At 43.8% G+C, this 20,448-nt stretch overlaps 1 protein-coding gene across 1 annotated transcript in view; it reads right to left on the reverse strand.

Annotated features, from left to right (window-relative positions):
• Nucleotides 1-20,448, reverse strand: part of LOC307253214 (segment polarity protein dishevelled homolog DVL-1-like) — a 29,384-nt gene continuing 8,936 nt past the window's right edge. The window contains exons 3-15 of the mRNA XM_080031138.1: nucleotides 17,908-18,029; nucleotides 14,884-15,002; nucleotides 11,076-11,214; nucleotides 10,635-10,728; nucleotides 10,427-10,496; nucleotides 9,760-9,899; nucleotides 9,148-9,224; nucleotides 6,948-7,015; nucleotides 6,719-6,796; nucleotides 6,464-6,598; nucleotides 5,608-5,775; nucleotides 4,888-5,103; nucleotides 1-2,101 (exon numbers count right to left, since the gene is read on the reverse strand). Of these exons, the coding sequence (XP_079887264.1) occupies nucleotides 1,515-2,101; nucleotides 4,888-5,103; nucleotides 5,608-5,775; nucleotides 6,464-6,598; nucleotides 6,719-6,796; nucleotides 6,948-7,015; nucleotides 9,148-9,224; nucleotides 9,760-9,899; nucleotides 10,427-10,496; nucleotides 10,635-10,728; nucleotides 11,076-11,214; nucleotides 14,884-15,002; nucleotides 17,908-18,029 (2,013 nt within the window). The 3' untranslated portion in view covers nucleotides 1-1,514. The remainder of the gene's footprint in view (nucleotides 2,102-4,887; nucleotides 5,104-5,607; nucleotides 5,776-6,463; nucleotides 6,599-6,718; nucleotides 6,797-6,947; nucleotides 7,016-9,147; nucleotides 9,225-9,759; nucleotides 9,900-10,426; nucleotides 10,497-10,634; nucleotides 10,729-11,075; nucleotides 11,215-14,883; nucleotides 15,003-17,907; nucleotides 18,030-20,448) is intronic.

A 20,448-nucleotide genomic window follows, 5' to 3' on the forward strand; every position in this document is an offset into this window, starting at 1 on the left:
ATTGCAAACAGTGTTTCATACTAAAAGGGAGGGAGAGACAAAATGGAAAAGTGCTCATGAAACTAGTGTGTGTGTGTGTGTGTGTGTTATTTCCCTCCTGTAACACTGTTTTAGGTAGATGCAACAGGGGTTTGCCATTGTTTTGTTAGGAGATCAGAATCTGAAGGCCAGGATTTCCCTTGAAGTCACTTTGAAGTGTTAAAATGAGAAGTGTTGGACGATAATCATAGAGGGATCTGCATCGCAGACAGCTCCAACATTATTCAGAAATATCCAGCTCACAGTGTGAGGCTTTGGCTTTCATCGCACTGACTTTAATCAACGCTCACACTCGCTATGAAGGAGAATACCACAATGCTTTGGGCAAATGGGTTCATCTCAAGTCAACCCTTTGCACTTCTGCTTTCACAGCTGTGGCGAATGTCCACTGTTTGCAATCCAGTTGGTAAGTTGATACTTAAATGTGTTTCAACCCAAAGTCTTCTAAATGTCAGGGTTTAATCACTGACAGGAATAACGTTATACATTCGACAAAGCACAGCCAGCACAGTGGCAAACTGGCTACCGGCTCACAAAGGGTGATGTCTGATTGTCTGTCAGTCAGCTGTACTAGACAAAGTATGACACCATCAATGCAACATGATCACATAAATAACATCACGAAAAACCATCCAGTGTACGGATTCTTCCTTTAGAACATTGGCAAGAGGTAACCCCTCCCCCCCGACAATGGTAACACTTTAAACAAAATGTATTAATAAAAATGTATTTTTCTTTAAAGCAGTTGAGACAGTCATGCAATATGCAGCCTAGTAAAACTAGTGGCTGGCTACTGGGCCTCCCTTATGACGTTGAATTAATCCACGGATCGTCAACTGATCAAAGTTAGCGTTTTAGTAGTTGGCAAATAAGAGCTTAGAAAGAGAGAAAATTGGGCCAGGGGTTTCATGTAGCGTGCTATATTTTTGTATCAGTACGCACACAGATATGGCTCTGGAGTTTCTAGGCTCTACAGAAATGTTCCTAAGTGTGGGGCTGTATTGGTCGGCCTGGGTCTGGGGGATTGAGATCCAGGCCCAGCCAAGCTTAAAGGCCTTGCAGGACAGAAAACATCCTAGGTGGAGAGAACACACTCCAGAGAACGTCTGCGTGGCAGCTTGAAAGAATCACCACACTGAACACCACTCACGTTTCACAAACTGTACACGTCACGTCAATACAAAAGAGGGTTGTGTCACAGCCACTGTGTGTGTGTGTGTGTGTGTATGAGAGGACTCTCTCTCTCCTGTTGTGCTCTTGCTGCCTGTATTCCTTTGCTCAGACATCAGAGGGACAGACAGACGGATAGCAGGGAGGGGAAGGTGGACGGACAGTCTGTTTCTCTACATTCTGAACTTGGAGACGGTCAAGAGGCAAAAATACTTGAGAAGAGACGGAGCGGAGTGTGGCTAAAATGGCGGTAATAGTTTTGTGCTCGCTGATATTATTCTTTTTTTAAAAAGGCACTGTCCTGGTCACATGATGTCAACAAAGAACTCACAGGGGTTGCCCATGGCGTGCTGGAAGGACTGGCGACTGGCGGTGAGCTCTGGAGGTACGGAGGCTAGCTCTCTGCCCGGCGGAGCTCCGGGGGGCGTGTTGCTGCTGCTGACGGGGGTCTTAGGGGCCAGACGGGCCAGACAGTAAGGGGGGGGTAAGCCGGGGGGGCCGTAGGAAGAGGCATGGCTCCTCTCGCTGTGGGCACACGACGAGCCAGGCCCGGGCTGATGAAGGGTGAAGGGAGGGGGCCCGTGGTGGGTATGGATGAAGGAGGAGGGGGGGTGGCTGCTGTTGTTGTGAGAGAGAGAGTGAGTCCTGTGTGAGTGACTGTGACTGTGACTGAGGCTGGATCGGGCGTGGCTGTGGCCAGAGGATAGGGCATGGCTGTGGTGGCTCATTTGGCTGGCAGAGCGGTCGCCTCCCACCCGCCTGGCCCCTCCTCCTCCTCCACGAACGCGAGGCTCTGATTCGCTGCACGTTGACCTTTGACCCTTCTCCTGCTGTGGGGAGGAGCGTCTGCCTTTGCCCCCAGCGCTGGGGTTGGATCCACTGCTTCGGCTTCCTGTTGAGAAGGAACAAATGTACACCGAAAGTTGTTAGCTTGGCCCTCTGTAGTACAATTACATAACTTCACAACAAGTCCAGAAGTTATAACTCTGTAGTTGCAGCATATTTTTCTATGTATTAAAGGTGGAGTCAGCGGTTCTGGAGAATGCTTGTTGTCAAAGTCACATTTCCGTGAAAATCTGTGAATATCTCCTCACGATAAGCTACCTGTCCGTACTGTGTGCACACTGGAAAACACATTTGGTGTTACGGGCATGTTACCAGCTATGGTGGGCCCCTTTGTTTACATTCCAGTGTACCGAGCCTAGGTTGTGTATAAACACAGTTTTTTTTTTCAGCGCACACACAGTACGGAAATAGCAAATCGTGAGGAGATATTCACTGATTTTGAAAAAAAAAAAAAAAATGTCAACAAGCATTCTCCAGAATTGCCAAGTCCACCTTAATTAACAATGAGATAGAAGGTCACACGTTAAACAAAATAATATATTACAAAGCTTAATCAAGCTGTGTTGAACTGACACAGACAGTATACAACACTTTGTGAGGTCAAGTGAAAGATCTCCTATTGTGCAATACACTGTAAAACTAAGTATTTTTGCTATAAGAAAATACATTACTGCATTTTGTTAAAGGTGTGACAAGATGTATTCCTATGCAGTTTAGCAAGAGTCAACAGTCAGGGGCATATACATGAATATCTCTATGAGTGTTTCCCCAAGTTCCACCTGCATTGACTAATACGGTGGGCTCCATCTGGTATTCATAAAAACACTGAAACGTTCACAGAATCACATATTACAAATTCCAACATGATACACCTGCATCAGAAGGACACATCACTTAGTGGATAATGCAGAAGACCACAACAGATATGTTTGATTAAGTTATTATGTTCACTTTGTTGGTTTTGCTTCAAATGTATGTTAGTGTCAGGTCTCTAGATGCACACTGGTGGAGTCATGCTGATAGAGGTGTACCAAAAAAAAACATCCCACTTCCTGCAATAAGCCCAACAGTACTGGGTAAAGTGGTGCATGATCGCCCCCTATCAGTGAGAATGATAGCACAAGCGTCGGTCGAGTGATCATCCTGCATCATGCACCTCCCAGCACAATTACCAATGCATGCCCATAGAGGTGCAGAGAGGGAGAATGGACTGTCAGGAGAGTCTCACACACACACACACGCACACACACACACACACACACACACACACACAAACGATACACACGGACGGAGAAAAGACGCATGGGACGGAGAGAATATAAAAAAACTTAAAGCCACAGTGTGATAGGTGGAGGGTGTTGAGAGAGAGAGAGCATGGGGAGAGGGAGAGAGAAAGGAGGAATAGAATAAGATGAAGAGGATGAATGGTTGAGATATATAGAGGAGCGCAACAGAGGAGGAGAGGGGGTTAGCAGGCTTACCGGTTCCCCCAGTGGCCTGGGACTACCTCCTCCTTCAGTCTACCGTTGCCCAGCAGAAACAGAGGGAACAACAGAATTACACACACCTCCCATCCCTTCCCCGTTCTGCCTAATGTACCTTACTGCTCAACATCTGGCCTGTGTAGTCAAAACTAATCTTACGCGCGTGGCTGTTTTTCTTTAGTCTTTTTCTTTGTCATCCAACTGAAAAAAATCCTCCAAGATACAAAGAATCTGGTCCATTAAAAAGTGTCATACGAATGCAAACATGCAGTCGTTCGAACAAGCAGGCAGGCACATTATTACCCTTGTGCCAAAAGAAACAAAACTCACAATGTCTTTCATATAAATTCAATCACTGTTCTCATCTTTGTCACCTGTATGTCCTTCCGCGTTTCAAATATGGCAGATAAACCAACTGAAAGAGTGACAGCCAATGACGATGTCTGGATGAATAACAGCAAAACAATGAAAATCAGACTGACGGATGGCAACATGTAACTTATCTGTCAGGACTAACCTGGTTTGAAATGTAAACTACAAGCACACCATCACAGCCACCCACTTACGTTCTATATAAAGTTCCCGTGGTTCTCCACTGTCCTTCAATGCAGTTATCAAAACACCATGCAGCAGCATCAACACAGAGCACTAACACGTTCTCAATTCAAAATGAAAACAAGCCATCATTCGAGAACCAATGAAGAGGGATGGAATCGGTGCTGATCAAGCTGGTGATTTGATTTTATAAATTTTTATTTTTTTGCGTGTACACACCCAGTACTGCAGAGCTGTCCGCTGTGTGTGACTCAAGATGCTCATGATTGACCTTTAACAATACAGGATGCGTTTTTCTTTTTAGAATACATATATTCAATTAATGAAAAAAAATGCAAATCCAATGCCAACTTCCTGCCCCAGTGAGCCAGAAAAGCTAACATTAGCATGAGTCGGACATTTGTTAAGGCGAGACAATGCAGGAAAAAACTTTTTTTCTTTTGTCTATTTTGTTGTCTTTAACATGTCCTCTTTCATACTTGTATAAATAAAAAGGTCCAAAATATAAGTAGTAGGTGAAAAAAGGCTGTATCCAAAATCTGTTCTGTATTTAGATAGAACCACATTTGCCTATTTATTCAAACATTTAAAAATGTTAACGTATGCAATTAAAATTTAAGTGGGTTAAGTTTAATGATGATATCCATAATTCGAAAATGTTTACCATATTATTCACCTGGAGTGTCTCGTCCTTAACACTTATTATGGACACTGTCATGTTAGCATGTTGAGTCAAATTACCTCATGAATTAAATATAAAAAAAAGGCTGATTGATGATTTGCTGTTGCTCACCCTCACTGTTCTGGCTGCCTGCGCTCCCGCTGTGGAAACTGTGGCACGGGTCGGAGTATCCTGGCGGGAAGCTGGGGGGTGCGGAGGGGAAGGGGGGGTAGGGGAATGGCTGTCCGCCCAGGGGCCAGGGGTTAGCTGTGGGAGGGAGCGGTGCCAAGGTGTCCTGCTCTGAGCCTCCGCCGCTGGAGCCCTCATTCAAATTGAGTGATGCCATGTCTTATTGGAGAGAAAACAACAAAACCGGAGAAGGGGGAAAGTTTATTCAGTACAATCCTTCTATTCATTAAAGAAAAAAAAAACATACACACATTGGAGTTGTATGTTTGACGTGCTAACAGTGTGTTTTTATTTATATATAGCACTTCTTAAAACAGACCGTTACTAAGTGCTTTACATGCTACATCGGGAAATTAAAATGAATACAATTTAAAAAAATATATAATATTAATAATACAAAACAAATTTGAATATGAAAACATTGGAGGAGGATGATACAGTACTGAGGCGACCTACTTGACACCTCAATTGCCTTTTATTTTCAGTTTAAAATGTGTAAAAGTAACCTCTATCGTGCCATGTTTGTTGTTTATTTTCTTTTATCTTTTATATTTGTATTCCTTTTATTCAGTGTTTATGTGTGTGTATGTGCATAAAAAAAAATCTATAAATAAAGTATCTAAATGAAAACATTGGAAGAGGCGACAAAAGGAGTGTCTGTACTTTGGCAGAGGTCTCCGAAGGTGTAGTAGCACTGCTCGGAGAAGGTGATCTTGTTGACAGTGTGTCTCAGGTAGCCGTGTTTCAGCAGACTGCTGGCGTACTTCCTCGCGTCGCGCCGGTCCTTGAAGCCTTCCACTCTGGAGTAAAGCCAGTCCACCACGTCAGCACCTGACCGAGCAGCAAACACACACACACACACACACACACACACACACACACACACACACACACACACACACACACACACACACACACACACACACACACACACACACACACACACACACACACACACACACACACACACACACACACACACACACACACACACAGACAGACATGAAGGCTCCTGCTCTAATGAGTTGAACAGATGCTAAACAAAATACTGCCAATATGGATAACAACCACATTGGCTTCAAGTAGATGAGTAACACAATGTTACAAAAACTTTGGGTTAATTTTTGTGGGTAATTTTTTGGGTTATGCACACATTTTTTTCAGGCCCCAGACTCTGAATTTGCGGTTGGCTAAAATGAGTTGCAGTGCTGATGCTACTGTATTTCTTGTATTTAGGAACAATAAACTGCCTCAAGGAAATGACTTGATGGATTTGAGAAAAGATTGTATGTGATTACACATTGAATTGTTTTCAGAATACTCTTGATTCCCTTTTTTTGGCATATATTTTCAAGCATTTCAGGGGCAATATCCCTCATGGACTGCACCAGGGTTCAAAACACAGACCTGTGTATCTCTCCGGTCTACATGCTTTACTTACAGTAAGTTACTGTTTAAAAAAACGAGGTTTGCTTTTAGTTTTGCGTGTGCCCACACCACACGGCTCAGCATTTCTCACCAATGACTGCGTTGGCGATGGTGATCTTCAACCACATCCTGTCTCGAATCTCTAGGCCAGAGTCGGGTAACTGCATCACTTTGACGATGGTTGCCATGTCTGTTTTACTTGTAGATAACGGCAACTCATCGAACTCTAGAAACGGGACAGGGGGAGTGTGAGAAAATGAATGAGAAGCAGAATTGTTTTCAAACAATGGTTATCATAATTACAGAATGGATATTTTAATGTGTGTGATGGTTTGGTAGCTTTTACCGTAGTGTGGAAAAGGTCCAGTCAGCGCGGTGGTGTGTGAAATCCAGGCTGCAGGGTCAATGGGTCTGACTGGTTCAGCTGAACAAATGAAAAAATTATATTAAAGAATCTAGTTGAAACCTTGTCCAGTTCAAACCTGGTAGAAAGTGTTGATTTATGTTTTAAAAAATGTATTGGCGAGGGGGAAATGAGATTATGTATCCATGTGTGTAGCACTCGTTTGTCTTACCACGAGGGATAGTGAAGTAGCTTCGTGGAGACGGGTCCCAACATTTGGCAACAGTAAGACTTATAGGACTGGAGGGAAAAAAGCAAAAAGGAATCGGTTAAGATAGAAAAAAAGGTTTGGATGAGCCAAATAATACAACATGGTAAATGGTAAATGGACTTGACTTATATAGCGCTTTTCTAGACGATTTTCTCAGCCCCAAAGCGCTTTACATATCTTACCACATTCACCCATTCATACACACACTCATACACCGATGGCAGTAGCTGCCATGCAAGGCGCTCTCTGAACCATCGGGAGCAATTTGGGGTTCAGTGTCTTGCCCAGGGACACTTCGACATGTGGCGGGTAGGAGGGGAATCGAACCTCCGACCCTGCACTCCAGAGGCAATCTTCCTACCCACTTCGCCACTGCCGCCCAACAACAGACAGGAGTGAACAATCTACCACACAATGCTGACTGATTTGTATTACACAGCTGTTATATGTGTGTGTGAAATTGCTGACTCACTTAAGTCTGTTCTACTGTCTCAATCAAGAGATCAGTATAGTCGGTATTTTCCCGGAAAAACTACTTAACACAAGCCACCATAAGCCAGTAACTGACACCACAAGATAATCTGCAGGCTCATACTGTAAGTACTGTAAGTATGTGTGCATACATACAGTTACAGTGTTGTATGTACTACATGAAGCACATTTCTAGTCAACATTTTTACATTTTTAATCATTTTTAAATCGATTTGCATATATTTGACATGATAAAATTATTATTTTTTTTTTGATCTGCAAATTTCTATTTATTTCTATTATCTTCTATTTTTTCTCTCTTACTTTGCTTTCAATACAACTCAAGTTCCTTGTATCTAAAATCTACTTGGTAATAAACCTTGTTTTGTATATTTACATTTTTCACAGCACACTCAAAAGCAGCTGATACCAGCTCAGAAAGTGCCTTTGTTATTAGAGGAAACTAAAGTCACCAAATCCAGCAACACTGGATTAAGTGCAGGGATATGCTTGTATTTTACTTGTCATGATCTTTTCCCGGAAATCCTTTGAAAACCCAAAGAGCAACCAATGTGATGTAATGCGTTATTCTAAAGTGTAACATTATACCCACCTAGGCCTGTCGCGATATGCAATAAATCAATTAATTGCGCGATAAATTAAAATGAGTGATAATTTTTTGCCAGCTGCGATAATTTGCTTGTTTGTTTTCCTCGTGTCTCTCTCTATCAAAGACACTGGATATCAAACGTTTTTACTTTTTGTATCTGCCCTCTCGCCGGGATTGGTGTTTTTTTTTTGCCCCAACTGAATTCTTCAAGGCAGCGCGCAGGGTTAGGGCATTCGGTGATGTTTAATGGTGCCTTTCCTGCAGCGTTGCCTTTAAGGCCGAGTTGAGGGCACAACGAATAAACCACCTTGTCACGTGTCAGTCACTTTTTGCATGGTCTCTGTGTGGGAGGCGGAGCCCTGGCGTTACACAGAGTGCAGCATGAGAGCCCCGTGAGGAGGAGAGCAACAAAACAAAAATGTGGATGAATAAAAAGTTGGTGTCTAAGCCGAACGCGACAGCTGCCGTGTGGTAGCACATCGGCTTCAAACCCAACGGCCGGGGCGAACCAACTAACCTGAGCGAGCCGACATGTCGCATTTGTTTAAAAACAATAGCCTTGTTTGAGTAGGAGCCGTCTTGCTCAGACCTGCGCAATTATGATGCGCTTGCTGAGAGCACAGCATTTTCTAATATCAACCAAACGCGCCAATACAACACACCTGAATCTTCACCTTAAACACAATCACCCGATGCAGTTTTCCCAGCTTGGGAAAAAAACAAATAGACTGAGTCAATTTTATTTATTGTTTTTGGTTGTTTTGTTAATTTATTCTGGATATTTTAAATGTCTTCCAGACGTCCAGTTCCAGTGTTTATTGATCTTCGAAAGGGTGTACTTGCACTATTATGCCATTATCATTATTTTTGTTGAAAATGGTCTCAAAACGGCAATATTATCGCTTATCGCAATCATTTCTGGGGCAATTAATCGCACAGAAAAAATTGTTATCGTGACAGGCCTATACCCACCCACCACTACACTGTAGGTCAAGCTCTCAATGTGGTAATATTCCGCAGCAGAGAGGTAAATGATCAGAAAGCTGGTTAGTTGGTCCGTGATAGCTGAATGTTTCTTACCCGGTTTTTGAAACAATCTCTCTGAGGATCCTCACTGCATCGTCATTGCTCATGTTCTCAAAGTTCACGTCGTTCACCTGGTTTTGCAGGAAAACAAAATATAGAATGAAATCATATCAAATTGCAGCATTACATAATAACAATTATACTACGTATTTTCATGAACTGTGTGTGTGCATTTGTAGTGCGCTCTTTAATCTCGGCAGTGCTCTAAGGCCTTGGGATACTAGCAATTCCCTAAGCGGCTTACTACGTGGAACACAGTCAAAACAGAACCTATGTTGTGACTGTCGGGGGAAAACAACACAAATTATAATCAGCCAAATGGTGTGTTTTACAGTGGGTGTAGCTGCAGAGCTGAGCCGCACACAGATCAAAAGACGGGCAATAACAGGAAGGAAAAGGAGAGGCAGAATTTACTACTTTTACAACAAAAGAGTCTCTTAGCGGAAGCGAATACAAATGTTGTGGTTATAAATGGACCGCAAAACCCTCAGATGGCAACACAGGCAAAAAGACGTGACTGTGTGTTACTCTTGGGGTTTTGTGTTCAGCTTCCACACTGCAATCATTAGTGTTTTCACTGAGAAAAATGAATGTCTCGTAGCGTACCTGAAGGAGCATGTCTCCAGGTTCTATTCTTCCGTCAGCAGCCACAGCGCCTCCTTTCATGATGGAGCCGATGTAGATGCCGCCGTCTCCCCGGTCATTACTCTGACCAACAATACTGATACCCAGGAAATTGTACTTCTCTATCGGAGGAGAAATAACACAATGAGTTCAAGAACAGTATCATATCTGAGGGACATTCTAAAAGTCATACTTGTACATTAAAGGTGGAGTCAGTGATTCTGGAGGACACTTTCTCTCACTTTTTTAATCAAAATCAGTGAATATCTCCTCATGATCCGCCACCTGTGTGTGTGAATAAAAATCCAGTGTTAATACACAGCCTACTTGGGCCTAGGCTGTGTATTAACACTGGATTTTTTTCCAGTCACATCCTAGAAACATGCCCATTTACAAAGCCTAAGCCCTAGGCTCTGTAAATTGTCATGTTGATAGCTACTTTTTATTTTATTTTTTACATATCTGAGTTTACAGAACCTAGGCTGTGTATTAACACTGGGGTTTCAGCCCACACACACACACACACACACACTGATTTTGACAAAAAAGTGATTTTGTTCTCCAAAATCGCTGACTCTACCTTTAACATGTATATATCTCTATTAATATGAGTACAAATAAATCATTGTTATTGAAGTGTCATGTTTACCCATGTTGAGTGTAACGGTGATTATGTTGAGGCTCATAGTGGAGTCGGTGATGCTGCTGAAGGACGAAGACTGGAAAGGGCACACACAATAGGTAAAGCATCAGTCAAAGTGGCATATTGGCCTATATCAATTAGCTCTCGCATCTGTTTCTCCTACTCAGTGTCCAATTCAATTGTAGCACGGCCAGTGATGTGTGTTGGTGCTCACCCGGTCTATTTTGGCCACTTTGTGCCTCCGTCGGCGCCGTTTGTGTCTGCGCATCAGCTGTGAAGAAGAACTCTGTCCTGTGGAGCTACTGAGTCTGAAAAGGAACGATGGTTCATGTATTTACATTAAGTATATTTACTATGGGGAACTGTAGAGACATGACCTGACATGTTAAGGGCATTTTTCTTTACAGTGTAAACTTGTTTTCTGTGACAATGTGGATGTATAGAACATTTGGAGTATATTACAATAAGAACTTACATTTTAATACAAATCAGTATTCACTCTGACACAAATATGAGGCTTTTTTCTGCTTTTTACATGGAATATTTGGACTTTTGGACAGGCAATATGAATAATTCCTTTGCCCACTAACAAAAGTCTCTGATGTGAGTGTCTGGATGGAGCAGAGATGTATTTTAATACGAGGTAACATTTTACCTGCTTGCATCCTCGTCTTCCTCACTGTCAACAAACGAGCTGGACTCCAGCTCGCTGCTCATTACCGAGGCGCTGTCGTAACCCATGGCCGAATCCCTAGCGGTGCGGTCTGATTTGGAGTGACCATTGATGCGAGGGACTGGGGAGAGAGAGGGAGAGAGAGAGAGAGAGGGTGAGGGAGAGAGAGAGATAGATAGGGAGAGAGAGAGAGAGAGAGAGAGCAGCAGTGAGTCAGACTGTAGGTCACGTTGCTTATAGTGGAGTCAGGTCAAAGCGAGAAAGGGGCAACCAGGAAGGAAGAAAGGTCGGTGAGTGTTAGTGAGAATGGTGGGATTGGAGTACATTCTAATATTAAAAAGGTAGAAATAATAATAATAAAAAAACCTTTAGCTGCATTGTCTTGTATGAAAGGTGCTGTTAATTATTATTAATATTATTGTCCACATAAATTCACTCTCACAATTCCTATCAGTGTGTGACTCCCATGTCCATGTCCATACGTACATTGCCAGTGACGTGGTGCTGTCTCAGGGTGACAGCGGATTGGCTGGAAAGCTCTCAAAAGGCGAGTCGGGCGCGGCAGCCAGCGCATTCGCCGAGAGCGAGCAAAACATTCCAGCAATGTGGTAGTTCCCATGGCCCTAGCTCCGCCCAGATTCTGCTCTTTTATGGAAGATGAGCTACGCACTCAACCAGCAGAGGGACATGACATCCACTGTCAGGAAACATATCTCACTCCCAAAGCCACAGCAGAAAAAAAAAACAAATGAAATACAAAAAGGAAAAAAGGAAAAATTGGAAGAACAAGCGTGCAGGTTTCACCAAGCCAGACCGAAAAATATGTCTTTGTGATCTGCTCCGTCTGTACAAGCCGCTGTCTAAAAGCCAGACTGAGCCCCAGAGCTTCTCTGCCCACCGGCTGGCTGGCTGCTGCTGACAGGCTTCACAGCTTATCTACAACAAAGGCATTGACAAAAATAGGAAATAAAAATAAATGTAGGCTTGGCCAGTGCGAAAAACAAGAAGTAATTGAGTTGCTTTCTGACTGCACATGTACAACTCTGGACACAATGTAATCATGACCGTTTCAAAAATTGTGAAATTTTTACAGATAAGCTGGTTAAAAATAAATAATTCTACTATGATCAATAAATACATGAATACTGAACTAAACGGAACCATTCAAATTGGTATTTTACCTACTGGTGGGTTAAAATGACACAACATCACCCTATAAAAGCTCACAACAAGTACAATACATCTCTTTCCTCAGGGCAAAACAAGAACCCTCCAATTGTAACTAACTTTCCATGAATGATACCAAAAACCTGCATTAAACTAACCATAAAATCAAATCACACGCTTCATAAAACAACTTCAAATGTCAAAAAAAAAACACAACAAATCCCTCTCACCACTGCTGCCAAAGTGCCTTCATCCGACGCACAGATTGACTGAGCTGAGAGTCAGGAAAAACTATTGCCTCCTCCCTCCCTCCCTCCCATTGCACGCAACTATAGAATGACTGCTAATCTGCCCCTGACCAATCACATGAGAGGATTTCTCCAAAGGAAAGAGAGTATAGGATTTGAGAGATGATGTGCTGTCCTCTACCCTTCTCTGCCTCAGGTGAAAACAGGTTATTGAAAACCCAAACGCTCTCAGCAACCTCGCATCACACACACACACACACACACACACACACACGCACACGCACACGCACACGCATACGCACACGCACACACACACACACACACACATTCAACCGCTGTTTTAATGCTTTGCGTTAATACCTTTACTACAAGCATAAGTGCATTGGTTTAGCCGTGTCGTATATGACCTGTACCCTGAAATCACCGAAACAGCGTAATGCCTAATGCAATAGTAATGCAGTTTTCCTCATGTGGTATTTAATAGTCTCTGCTGCTACTATATAATGATAAATGAATATCCCAGTCTTGTCTTACAACGGGTAACAGTGAGATGCAGTGCACCTGGCGGCCTTGAAACCGATCGGCTCCCATAACTCTATCTTACACCTGTGTGCCCTTCCGAAATGTTTCAACTGCTGCATTCTTCAACCGTTCATCCTCAAACTCCACAGCCCAGACAGAAAATAAGAAGGGATATGTTTACCAGGGGCTGAGCACTTAAACTGATCACTTCATAACGGCAAGCTTTCACACAGAGACTCAAATGACTTGAAGCGTTGTGTATAAGGTGACAGGGGAATTCCCACTGCTGCTGCTGCTACGGATGATGCTGCAGGCAGGTAAAGAGGGCAGGGCTAACGGCTCCTTCTTGCTGTAATGTCTTTACATCCAGGACCTTGTGTGGCTGTGACAACAAGCAGTGATACAGGGAAGCCCACATTTTAATTAAGCCGTATCTTGCTTTTGTTAAGATTCACGAGCCATGAAAGTGCGTGGTAAACCAAGATTCCCCTGATGTTTTCACTTAATTACCGCTAACAAGCGAGGAGGCACCAACTGAGGAAAAAGAGAGACAAAGACTACGTATGTACGTGTGTGTGTGTGTGTGTGTGTGTGTGTGTGTGTGTGTGTGTGTGTGTGTGTGTGTATGTTTGTATGTGTGTGACTGGAAAAGTGAATACTGATGTGATCCTTAAGCAACTCTCTGCTCCTGCATGATAGAGTGTGTGATTTGTATTAAGGTCGGTTAACACAGGAGGAGGATGCAAGACAGGCGGGAAGTTCATTAGGCTTGAGGTATTTCAACAAAACAAAACAACAGATGTGCAGTTGGCAGTTAGCAACAGTGGATGTGACGTGGTGAGCAACGAGAATATGTCTTGAGCCGACATTTTTACATTAAGAATTGAATTGAATTGGGGGTTCGAAAAAAGGACCAATTCTGCCGAAATGTGTGTGTGGCAAAGGTTACAGAATAACATGAAATGGATATCTCAAAATATCCAAGGTATGAGGATTCTCATGATAACAGAACACACCTTTTTCTTGCAGCACCAGTATACCCTGGTTTGTCCATTGCGGACAGTGCATATGTGTGAAGTTGCCTGGCCAACGCTCTTGTTTTAGGAAAAAACACACTCAGTAAAGGAGAGGCAGCTCCTTTTGAAAGGGAAAGGGAAATAGTCATATCTCCCTCCACCACCAAAGTGATTTCAGTAGAGAAATTGCTGCAGTCAAAATGCCAAATCAAAAAAGCAGATGTGTGTTTTCACAGTTGATAACCGTTCTCTTAAAAAGCAAGAAAACCGTAACAGTTATGTTTTCCAGGTAGACTGTAGATGGTTGTAAAATACTTTGAAATAAATACAAAAATAAATAAATCTTTCTCTGACAGGGGGTATAACCATCGCACAAGACTGCAGAGTGGAAAACCGCCTCTGACCATAAACCTGAGCCAAGTACAGGAAACACAAGAAGGACAATTATTGGGCAAGACAGTGAATTCCAGAAGCTCTGACATACAGTGAACTTATTCACTTCTTCCGTTTTTTTCCCACCCTTCTCAGAATGTGGATATCTACTTAACTGTGTTTCTTGGTTATGACTTTTGCGAAAGTTGTTGATGTTGTTGAAGTTGTTGTGATCCCTAAAGGCACTTTATGCCCACTAGTATTCTCTAAAAAAATATATATATATATATTTGGGGCTGGTGATTGACTTGTGCAGAGTGTGGAGAAAAGTCAAGTGTTGATTGAGAGGCAGTGAAATGCAATAACTTTGAAACAACAAGATAATTGCATATTTAATTGTTTTGGGGTGGGGTGGGGGGGGGATCATCCATCTGTTCTTGGCTGATATAATAAAAAAATACTCACGCTCTGTTTCTCTGGCTCTCCTGCGCGCCCGCTCCCTCTCTCGCTCTCTGCGGTGGCTCAGCAGAGACTCTGTGCCCGTCTCGGTGTCTAGGCCGTCTCGACTGCTCACCGCATTGGCACTGCAACACACATGGCGCAAAAAAAAACTTCAGTCGGATTCATTATGATGGACAAAACAAACACAGACATAGACACACACACACACACACACACACACACACACACACACACACACACACACACACAGTCTCTCATGCACTCTCTCTTTCAAATGTATTCTCCAGCCAGCCAAGCCTGCGCCCCCAACACTCCTGAACATAATCCCCCCAGCTTCAATACACTCCTGTCTGTTACGCTATCTGTTCTCCTGCCATTCAGCCTTAGGGGGGATAATGCAACTCATATTATAACTCTGTTTCACATTCAATCCCTCTGGTATAAAAAAAAATAGCAGTTTCATTGTTGTACGTATGTGATGTGTTTTTCACTAAGTGCCATTAATGACCAGATATACCCTGAGAGAGAGAGACAGAGGGAGATGGAGCGCATTCTGGACAATAACTGGCATTAATGAGACCTATTGAAAGTCCAGATGGTGCTTGGAGCGTGCATTCGAAGGGGGAGTGAATGACAGATTGCATTAAAAAAAAAAGCGTGAAGTGGTAGATCAGGTGTGGTGGGCTGCAGTGCAATAAGCTGGGGCTATGGTGTACTTGTGGGGGTCTGGGGAGGGGTTTTGGAAGGGGCTGGAGGGAAGATTGTTATTCTGTCAGAGAGGGGCTAGACACGCTGTGGCCTCGGGCACCGCGGGGTTAAGGGACTAACACAGCCACCTAGGGCTCCTAAGGAAACCTGAAGCCGGTGAGAACTCTACTCAACCTCCTGTCAGTCTGTCACACACACTTAGGCATGAACGCAACACGTATACCTCACACCTGCATCAGTAATCGCCCTTGCATGCAGGTGCTCAATCAGGCACGTAAAATGGCATCGCTCGCCTACAAACAAGAGTTGTATTCATAGAGTGTAAACAGGACAAAAGAGGCGTGAAAAAAACACAAACATCATCCTGCAACGGGTTAAACACACACCTCATACAGTGGCAGATGTTCAGTATGTGTGTGTGTGTGCGTGTGTGCGCGCATGTGTGTGTGTGTGTGGATTGATCGATGCAAATTGAAATCACAAGTGCAGACAGGACCGCTGCGTCTGCCGTGTTCACTCAGCGGGAGAAAGTGCTCAATGAGGCATGCCTACATGTCTCTGCTGCGGAGTTACTAATGTGTGTGTGTGTGTGTGTGTGTGTGTGTGTGTGTGTGTGTGTGTGTGTGTGTGTGTGTGTGTGTGTGTGTGTGTGTGTGTGTGTGCGTGTGTGCGTGTGTACACCTGGGACGGGTTTGAACCGGCACAGGTCAGCGCATGTATGCAAATATCACTGAAGAAGGCCGCACAGTTTGAATGCATTTTTGTATTGGTGGTGATTAGAAAGGCAGAGTGATTATGACTGATGTGGCGTTCACTGCCTATAGCCTGTCAGGCTGTCAATTGCCGCCGACCGACCGGGTGACAGGTCTGCTGATCCGGGGGGGAGATTATGCAAGGCGCTACACTGCAGCTGTGAACAAATGCCCCCCCCCCCCCCCCTTCAAAACCCACAACAGCCCAACCCTCCCTACTCTCTGCTGTCCCCCCTCCCCCCACCTCCTGGGAAATGGAGATGGCTTCTTTTAATGTCCGTTAATCCGGATTACCAAGCAGAGGCACATCAGTTGTGTCCATTCTCAGCCCCGAAAAAACCACCTATTCTGTGTGCTCTCATCAAATAGAGCCATTCACGCCGCATGAATAAGGCACAAAGAGAAATGAAGTGGTAATAATATTCTGGCTTTTTACAAAGAGAGGTAAAGGGCTGGAAGACTGGATTTCATTTCGGCAAGAGAGGAGGCTTCGCTATACGGAATTCACCACCACGCTGTTTCTCTGACAGAAAGGCCTGCCTGTCTGACTCAAAGAGAGAGAAAGAGAAAGGGAGAGTGAGTGAGTGAGGGGGTGGGGGGATATGACGTGGGGCTGTGGGAGTTCTGGCACACTGTCATTTTGCTCCACAAGGTGGCAGTAGTCCCGGTGCAAAATGTGGCCAGGAACAATAAAATCATCAAGGCAGCTGACAGCCAAACGGCAGCACGGGAGCAGCCCATAGAGGGCAAAAGCGAGCAGAGATGTCAAACACTGGATAAAGACATCCACTGAGACATGACAAATTGCGCATGTTCTGAATATAGAGCCTCAGCCATATTGCTCTAGCGCCGTAATGGCAACAACCCTTTTGACCCCACAGCCCCGCGGGCCCTTTAGCTATATTTAGCTCGGGACTTCTCCACAGCAAGTGCAGGGATATTTTTTTTCTAATCCGCCACTTTGGAATGAAAGACTCAGGGCTCGGGTCACATTCATCGGGCTGTTGAGAAAATTGCCTTTTAGGAACCAAAGTTTTTTTTAGCGCCAAATATGCCTTTCATAACAGAGTATGTACGAATGCTCTCAGGGAGTGAATACAATGAGCCTCACTGAGCGAGCCAGTGTTTGCCTGAAGATATTAATGCTGTGACAGGCTATTTTAAGGATCAGCAGGCAGCGCTTGGGACTGCGTACGCATCATGTTTACATAGATGAGTGGACTAACGCCGGGCCCTCACTCACGGTTGAGTGGGCGGGAGGGAACATACACCCAAGTGGGAAAAAAAGACTCACACACACATGCATGTTCCCACAGCAGTCAAGCTTTTTGCACGTATACTTCACGCCATATTCACAAACGGGCATATACAGTAGGCCACATGCACCTCCCTATGAGGCCACAGCTCTCTGATTAGCTTTCCACATTGTGATTAGCACATGTGGCTCCCTGTAAAATAAAAAAGTCACCCAGTACACATGATTTGTGTGCTTGAATACGTCTGCCCACATGGCCTCGGTGTGTAATTGTGCATAGTGCATACTATACGACAGGCAGTAATCACTTACTGGAAGGAGGGGGGCCGTGAGTCCCCGATGCCCCCTGTTCTCTCGAGGGGAAGGGGCAGCTCTGGATGGCTCTCTGTGCACTGGGATCCTCCATCAGAGTGGGCGCTCTCTGCAAGGACCAACTGAATGGAGGGAGGGAGAGAGAAGTGGGAGGAAAAGGAAAGATTTGTAAAAAAAAAAAAAAAACAGTTATGGGGCTTTCAGGATCACAATGAATTTCTTGATACTGTTGTTCCGATTCGAGAAGTCTTTATTTCTTTGAACAATTCAAAGACATTGTTATATTGAGTTAATTTATTTCTTATTTTAGACAATGTTATTTGGAAAGAATCATTTCTAAAGGTAGAGGTAAAACATGAGATATAAATAAAATGGGGGTCCTTGGTTATAACAAAGAATTGGGATACTGAGTTTTCTTTCATTTCACGCGAAAAAAGAGATTAACTGACTCTTCTTCTTACATACTTTATTTTCTGCAATACGATGAATGACTTTATTTGAATTTAGATAAATATGACTTCTTATGTAATTGTAAAGATTTTTTTTAACATTTATATAGGAATGTATTTGTTGTTTATTTGTGAAATAACACACACACAAAAACACAGATATATCCAGCTCTCGCAGAAACACTAATAACAACAATAATAAATATGTTGTGATATAGGGGGATGTAGGCTCCATTGTGAGGAAATAGAGAAGATCATACACGAACTCGACAGAACCCTGCCACACTCGCAGATAAACAAACACAGGCACGCTAGCACCCTAGAGAGAGGCACAGCTCGTGTTCAAGTGCACACTAGGAAAGGTAATGAAATGATGTGCTGCAAAGAGGCCTAGAGGTGACTGGTGGCTCCACGTAAACGACTTGAGAAACACAACAAGCGACACAGAGACTTTAAAAAGACCACGCTGCTTTGACACAGTTGAGAGTCAGTACAGACGCTGAGGTACGATGATGACCCATTAAGACAAAACTACTCTCCTTTCATCTGAGCCACAATAATGAAAGTTAAAGCAGGCAGAGACTAACAACAGTATGGACTTTGATTATTCTAATTTGAGTTTAAGCCCCTATCTCACTGGGCTGCGACTGTTTGCGACAAGTTGGAGACTGCAGTCGCGAGGGAGTCTCTAAACTGTCTCCAAACGTTCGCGGAGGTCTCAATTTCCTCGCATGAGTCGCAGAGCCGCGCAGTCCTGTCGCATGAATTTTGAACATGTTCAAAAAAAGTGTGCGACAAATCTAGTCTCAAAATAGTCTCAGAGTGGTCGCATGTGTCTCAAACGCGTCGCAAACCCTTCTCAATTTAGGGTGTATTCACACATGCCGTGTTTAGTTCGGTTGAAACGAACTCAGGTGCACTTCCACCTTTGGTGCGCATCTTTCAGACATGTGTGAATACAGCAATCGCACTCGGGGGCGGACCAAACAAACGATCCGAGACCAAGCTGAAGAGGTGGTCTCGATGCGGTTCCATACGCACTCTGCTGCAGTTCGTTTGTGGTGTGAATTTGTCCGGACTCGATCCGACCCAATTGCAGGAAGCACTGTGCCTTTTCTTTTTTAATAAATCACCGTCAACTTCACATTATGGGAAAGTGTTGCCGTTGTTGGGAAGATTAGTTGTGGTTTGACCGGGAGCCCGAGCAAATATATTACATTTGATAGACAGGACGTGTAAACATGCTGATGTGTTCAGCGATCAGATGAAGGAGAGGGGAGCGTCTCCCGCACAGTGCCAACAGGTTCACGCTGCGCATTGTATGAAGTGCGTGTTTTTATTTTGCTTCCCATGTTACGGGACCGTCAATACTATCCCCGTGTCAGTTTGGAGCAGAGCTGCGCCGAACTCACACAAAGCTGACACACGGCTATATCAGCTGTGTGTCAGCATGAGCCTATTTCCTCGCGAGCCGTGCGTCCAGCAGCAAAAATACAGTACATATTATGTTTCACATCGTAGGCTACAAGCCACAACATTGACACAGGCCTACATATTATAACCATATGAAACAACAATAATTTTATGTTTTTTTATTTTATTTATAGGCTAGATGTAGGCCTATTTATTTATTATTTTTAACCCTATATCGTATCAGTTATATATTTCGCAGTTTTCACTTCGTGCTTCCTGCTTCTCTCCACCCCAGAATGTCTGTCCAATGAATGAATGACCTCAGATCACGTGTGGTTTTGCTTCGTAATGCTGGTTCACTTGCAAAAGGGGCAATATGAAAGTGGACCACACCAAAAGAAAAAAATCGAAACTCTATTTGGTCTGGACCAAAGCAAGTGAACTAGCGGACCTTCCCAGTGTGAATACACCCTTAGTCTCCGCGAGTCAGAAAGTGCGAGCAATGTGAGACAACTTTGCGAGGGTTTGGCGATATATGAAACTAAATTGTGACTGATTTGAGACAAAAATGAGACTGACATTCCGTTCGTGCGACACTCGCCAGACGTTTGCGAGACATAAATGCGACCTCCTGGCAAGTGTTGGCCAGGACATTCGCAAACGTGTCGTGAGGAACCAA

This window comes from Ammodytes marinus, assembly GCF_949987685.1.
Source record: "Ammodytes marinus genome assembly, chromosome: 7".
Taxonomy (NCBI): Eukaryota; Metazoa; Chordata; class Actinopteri; order Uranoscopiformes; family Ammodytidae; genus Ammodytes; species Ammodytes marinus.